Source organism: Aedes albopictus, chromosome 1, assembly GCF_035046485.1.
Source record: "Aedes albopictus strain Foshan chromosome 1, AalbF5, whole genome shotgun sequence".
NCBI lineage: Eukaryota > Metazoa > Arthropoda > Insecta > Diptera > Culicidae > Aedes > Aedes albopictus.
The window spans coordinates 336,863,434-336,870,199 of NC_085136.1; the positions used below are offsets into that span (position 1 = coordinate 336,863,434).

Consider the following 6,766-nt stretch of genomic DNA (forward strand, 5'->3'; position numbering starts at 1 on the left):
GGTGCTGCAGAAGAGGAGCCCCTACGATAAGGTCAGGTTAGCTTTAAGGTAGTGTGAGATAAAGGGAGAAGGAAGTGCCAGAAATATACAGTGTAAAACCTGAATAAAGTGTAGTTGTCCATGAAGTGCTGTTGTGATTATCTATTTCTAAGTGCGAGAGTTCCCTGCCCGCGAGTTACGAAACGTGAGCGTGCCGACCCTGAGGCTATTGAGTCGGGGAGTCTCAGTACTGCTCCCGACCGACTTACCCGGTAATTACAATACTCAATACATGGAGTGTCACCCCCTTCTCCGCTAAACGATGGTCGTCATATTTGAATGACCCCTAACATGGATAGCGTAGACATCAACAACCATGCGCCTCCATGGGTGCCTCAATCTCCTTGGAAACACATGACTGGTAATGGGTAGTACGCAGATCGCAAGAAATTTTTTGGCCTATCTCGATACGTGGAAATTTCAAGCAAGGAATCGCTCAAGAAATGAGAAAGCGTCGCTTTATTCCGGATCCTAGTACGTGGCTGAAACGAAACGTCAAATCAAATGGGGCTTGCTGTGTTAAATTTCTTGACCATTCCGGTCACGGAAAAATAATGCACTGAACAAAAATTACTTGAGCGATTCCGTTTGAAGTGCATACCTCGCATAATAAAATCACCTAAAAACCTTAATTGCAAGCACGAAAAACCGGAAGATGCCCATGTTCATTGCGAAATCAAAATATTTTCCGTGGGTTTGGCGGCCTAGCTTCTAGAAGAATGTTTAATGCAAACATATCTTGACACCATTCACCTATAGCAATGATCAAGTTCCATTCAGGAATGATTTCATGAGTTGGGCCATTTTACCCCATCTTGGCATTTTGGGCTCTGTTCCCCTACTGCAGTTTTGTTCCGTGTTTTTTTTTACGTATGTGGCTATTAAACTACCGCCATGCCATCAGTTTTTCGCGAGGGATTACAGATTCATCCCGTGTGGCTCAACATTCATAATTTCGTGGGTAACGTGTATTAAAATGATAACTGCAAGCGCAACGGTGGCGAGAAGAAGAGGAAGCCTGACTGCATAATGAAGACGTTGCCATGGTGATGGCAGCGCTACCTTGAATTGGATGGATTCCGGTGAGAATGTTCTGATCAATTTTACTACAACAAAATGAACTAAATACGCGCCAGTTTCAAAGATTCTCTTTGAATCAGGAAGTGTGTTTGCATTATCATTATCCAAATGATATCGGTAATGTACACATGCTTATTGTAAGTGAACGTGACTTCTGAATGGACGTGCCTCTCCAGCCATCCTGAAATAGGTCTCTGAATCTGCAATAGAGCTATCATATCAATTGGCGTAACCGGGCTTGTTTTTGGAGCCAGTCTGGTTTTGATGACATGACAGGAAAAGCTTGTTAGGATTTTTTTTTAAATTTTATTTCTGTGTATTTTAACTATTGCTTATTCTACACTGGCTTGTTTGAACTTTACAACACGGTTTCTCACATTTTTGATGTTAGGCATTCGTTGTTAGGAGAACTTGTAGCAAACAAGTATATCTTTCAATTTGTGCTGGAAGAATTAATTTTGACAAGTTTTAGTGTAGTTATGATTTTTTGAAGATCGAAAATAGGCGAAAACACAAAGTTGATATGATGCACCTCTTTATTTTATTGGATTTGGCTAAAATTTTCACCAACTACTTCTTTTAGGATTCCATTAGGATGAGATTCAGAAAAAAAAAATCAAAAATTGGACAGGCCTAATGAGCATGAGTATAGATGACTTGAAACCAAGATTACGAGTTCTATTGGTTTTTCAGGAAGAATTACTGACCTTCCTCAACCGCCGCCTTTCTCGCAACGTGGCTGCTTTCCGTCGATCTACCGTAACACCCTTCTTCTTACAAGCCTTGCAAGCCCACGCCAAACAAGGTCTGTTGGGGCTAGCCATGCATCCGGAGGCAGGCGCCAGCACATGTGTATCCTCCGAACTAACACTGTTATCATCGTAGTCCTCGTTATGCAACTGCAACTGCTTTTGCCTAATCTGCAACTGCTGTATGTTCAGCTTCAACTTCTGCTCCGCTGTCAATGCCGCACCGCCACTAGCATTCCCATTATACCCACCCCCACACATAAACTCACTATCACTGACACGCTGCTGTTGTTGCTGATGTTGTTGCATTGCCCCCATAAAACCAACCCCACCCATGAATCCCCCACCACCGGCTGCCAATATGCCCAAGGCCGCACCACTTTTATGCTCCATTTCAAAACCCGGCTTCATCGATACGGGTTGATTCGTCTTCCTGCACAGATTCTTGTTGAACTTGGTCATGGCCGATCACGTTGCCCCCACTTCAGGCGCTTGATTCGTACTCTCACTCCCTAAGCTTCTTCTTAAATTTCCACGCTTCAGCCAAGGTGATCGATATTTCACGTACGCACGCTTGCTTATTCAAAGACGACACACCACGCGCTGCCACCACTTAACATCGACGAAATCCACGAGCAGACTAGCGTTAGAAGGAAAACCGCTTGCTTTGATCCTACCAGACCTGACGCGATCGCAACACTTTCCCGTGCGGTGTTTGTCACCACGCCACGACGATGCCGGTCGCGGTGACAGAAAATTTGCGTCGCCTACTTAGCCAAACCAACCGAACATCCCGCGCGTCGAGCGAGCGCAGCAAAAGCGTTTCCTGGCTGACGATTTTCCCGATGTCGTCGTGCGTGATGCACCATCCATTGTTGCAGCTTATGCTGCGTTCGGGCATTCGAAGATTTGTAAGGAACATTGTAATGTGACACGTTTCACGAGTGTGCGACAAATTTTCAGTCGTGCTTCTTAGTCGCGCCTGGGTTTTCTTTTATTTTTCCCGAAGGAGGCGGGACTAGAGAAGGATCCTCCCATTGACGCCGAAGTTGAAAATGTGGCACATGCGAACCAGCGCGTGATCCGGAAAAGTCTTGTAGGACTTGCGGTGTGCATAATTTAGGGCGTCGTCGAAAAAGAAAAGCTTCCAGAGGTGATTTTCCATTTTACATTCACTCTATTTGTGTCACTATGCCAAAGAATTTTCCCGAAGCGCTGGCAATTAATTGGAAAGTAAATAGGGTATCGCGCCACTTGAGCGGTGGCTTCTATATTCGTCTTTTTTCCACTATAACTCAGTCAATTTTGAACCAATTGACTTGAAATGTTGTACACGGGTAGATACTATACCTATCTCTCCGCATTCCAAAAATTGTGTCAATTGGTTCAAATTTGACTGAGTTATAGCGGGAAACAGACGAAACTAGAAGCCACCGCCCAAGTGGCGCGATTCCCTATTGCTAATTTGATTTTATTAGCATAGTAAGCGATGAATTTTATGTCGAGAAATAATTCACTCTAGGTTCGCTCCTCTAATCGATCATTCGAGTTTACTCCACACTAGAACCTCCATTTAGGTAGGATCCATTTAGGTAAAATCTATTTAGGTCCCTCCATTTAGGTAACGTTACCTAAATGGAATTTGATTATGTTCAGATCAGTTGGAGTACTCAAGAATACAGATATAGTTGGTTTAAAATAATAAGCAGAATTAAGAGTTAAGGTACGCTTACGGAGTGTTTAAGGGTTAAAAGTTAAAGTATGTCCGAGAACTCCTGGAGTTTGGGCCATCTGATCTACAAGCGTAATCAGTAAACAATAGGAGCATTATGAATGAAATTTAGGCTTGCATAGCCTCATGCCGCTATGTGCTGTCAAGTGGTGAGTTCGTTGTCATTTTGAGGATCTCCAAGAACTTACTTCAGTGTAGGTCATCGGATCTACTAACGTATTTGATTGTCTCTAAGAGCTTCACGACTAAGGTTCATACTCACAAAACCCCAAGTAGATATGATCTATCAAATGGTGAGTTCGATGGTTCGTTAAGGTTCTCCAAGAATACCCTCGAGCATAGCTCATCGAATCTACGAGGGCCACTAGTTGTATCTAAGAACGAGGTTTATACTCACACAGCCTCAGGCATCTATATTCTATCAAGTGGTGGGCTCTATGATTGTATAGGAGTGTCCGAGAACACCCTGGAGTTAAGGCCATCTGATCTACAAGTGTAATCAGCGATCTATTGGAGCATTAAGAATGAAATGGATGCCTACACAGCCTCATGTAGTTATGTGCAATCAAGTAGGGAGTCCAATGCCAGTTTGAGGATCTCCAAGAACTTCCTTGAGTATAGGTCTCCGGATCTACCAACGTATTTGGCTGTCTCTAAGAGATTTACGACTTAGATTCATACTCACACAACAACAATTGCCAGTTTATGGATCTCTAAGTACTTATAGTAACGTATTTGGTAGTCTCTAAGAGATATACGACTAAGGTTCATACTCATACAACCACAGGTAACCATGATCTACCAAGTTATGCGTTCGAAGATTCTTTATGAGTCTCCAAGAACTCCCTTCAGCACAGGTCTTCAAATCTAAGAAGGTTACTAGTTGTATCTAAGTATATTAAGAATAAGTGTAAATATCTACACAGCCTCAGGCATCTATATTCTATCAAGTGGGGGGGTTCTATGATTGTATTGCATATCCGAGAACTCCCTGGAGTCATCTGATCTACGAGCGTAATCAGTGATCTATTGGAGCATTATGAACGAAATTAATGCCTACACAGGCTCATGTTGCTATGTGTTGTCAAGTGGTGAGTTCGTTGTCAGTTTGAGGAACTCCAAGAACTTCCTTGAGTATAGGTCTACGGATCTTCCAACGTAGTTGATTGTTTCTAGGAGCTTCATGCCTAAGGTTCATACTCACACAACCTCAGGTGGATATGATCTTTCAAGTGATGAGTTCGATGATTCGTTAAGGTTCTCCAAGAACTCCCCTGGGTATAGGTCATCGAATCTACGAGGACTATTAGTTTTAAGAGCATTATGAACGAGGTTTATACTCACACAGCCTCAAGCATCTATATTCTATCGAATCTACTAACGTAAGAGTTTTACCACTAAAATTCATACTCATACAACCTCAGGTAACCATGATTGATCAAGTTGTGGGTTCTAAGATTCTTTATGGGTCTCCAAGAACTCCCTTCAGTATAGGTCATCAAATCAACGAAGGCTACTAGTTGTATCTAAGTGCATTAAGGATGAGGTTTATATCGCATCTATATTCTATCAAGTGGGTGGGGGGGGGGGGGGGGGGGTGAGGGCGGGGATTCTATGAGTGTATAGGATATCCGAGAAATCCCTGGAGTTAAGGTCATCTGATCTACAAGCGTAATCAGTGATCTATTGGAGCTACTATTTGTATCTAAGTGCATACGGAATGAAGTTTATATCCACACAGCCTCAGGCATTTATATTCTTTCAATGATGGTATAGCCTATCCAAAAGCTCTCTAGGGTTAAGGCCATCTGATCTACAAGTGTAATTAGTGATCTATTGGAGAATTATGAATGTAATTTATGCTTATACAGCCTCATGTAGCTATGTGCTGTCAAGTGGTGAATTCATTGCCAGTTTGTGGATCTCCAAGAACTTCCTTGAGTATGGTCATCGAATCTACTAACGTATTTGGTTGTCTCTAAGAGATTTACAGCTAAGTTTTATACTCATTCAACCTTAGGTAACCACGATTTATCAAGTTATGAGTTCGAAGATTCTTTATGGGTCTCCAAGAACTCCCTACGGTATAGGTCATCAAATCTACGAAGGCAACTAGTTGTATCTAAGTGTATTAAGAATGAGGTTTATATCCACACAGCCTCAGGCACCAATATTCTATCAAGTGGGGGGAGATTCTATGATTGTATAGGAGTATCCGAGAACTCTCTGGAGTTAAGGCCATCTGATCTACAAGCGTAATCAGTGATCTATTGGAGCATTATGAATGAAATTTAAGCCTACACAGGCTCATGTTGCTATGTGTTGTCAAGTGGTGAGTTCGTTGCCAGTTTAAGGATCTTCAAGAACTTCCTTGAGTATAGGTCATCGGATCTACCAACGTAGTTGATTGTCTCTAAGAGCTTCACGACTTACACAATCTCAGGTAACCATGATCTACACACCAAAATTTTTAAAAAGCTTCCAGCACGCCAAAAATCAGCAAAAGAAATTGCTGAATTTCAGCAACATTTTCGCTGAATTTCAGCACAACTTTGCTGATCAATTGTCAAAATTGCTGGATGGTTCAGCAAGTTGAAAAATAATTGCTTATACTCAGTAATTTGTATTGCTGAATGCAATCAGCACGCCAAAATCAGTAAAGTTTGCTGATTACCAGCAAAAATATTTTGCACTGTATCAAGTTATGAGTTCGAAGATTCTTTATGGGTCTCCAAGAACTCCCTTGAGTATAGGTCATCGAATCTACGAGGGCTACTAGTTGTATCACACAGCCTCAGGCATCTATATTCAATTAAGTGGTGAGTTCTATGATTGTATAGGAGTATCCGAGAACACCCTGGAGTAAAGTCGATCTGATCTACAAGTGTAATCAGTGATCTATTGGAGAATTATGAATGAAATTTATGCCTACACAGGCTCATGTTGCTATGTATTGTCAAGTGGTAAGTTCGCTATCAGGAACTCCAAGAACTTCCTTGAGTATAGGTCATCGGATCTACCAACGTAATTGATTGTTTCTAAGAGCTTCATGACTAAGGTTCATACTCACACAACCTCAGATATGATCTTAAGGTTCTCCAAGAACTCCCTTGAGTATAGGTCATCGATTCTACGAGGGCTACTATTTGTTTCTAAGAGCAATACG

General features: G+C 42.0%; 1 protein-coding gene across 1 annotated transcript in view; it reads right to left on the reverse strand.

Annotated features, from left to right (window-relative positions):
* Positions 1-2,729, reverse strand: part of LOC109406231 (transcription factor SUM-1) — a 77,883-nt gene extending 75,154 nt beyond the window's left edge. The window contains exon 1 of the mRNA XM_062847459.1: positions 1,827-2,729. Within this exon, the coding sequence (XP_062703443.1) occupies positions 1,827-2,330 (504 nt within the window). The 5' untranslated portion in view covers positions 2,331-2,729. The remainder of the gene's footprint in view (positions 1-1,826) is intronic.
* Between the last annotated feature and the right edge of the window lie 4,037 nt (positions 2,730-6,766).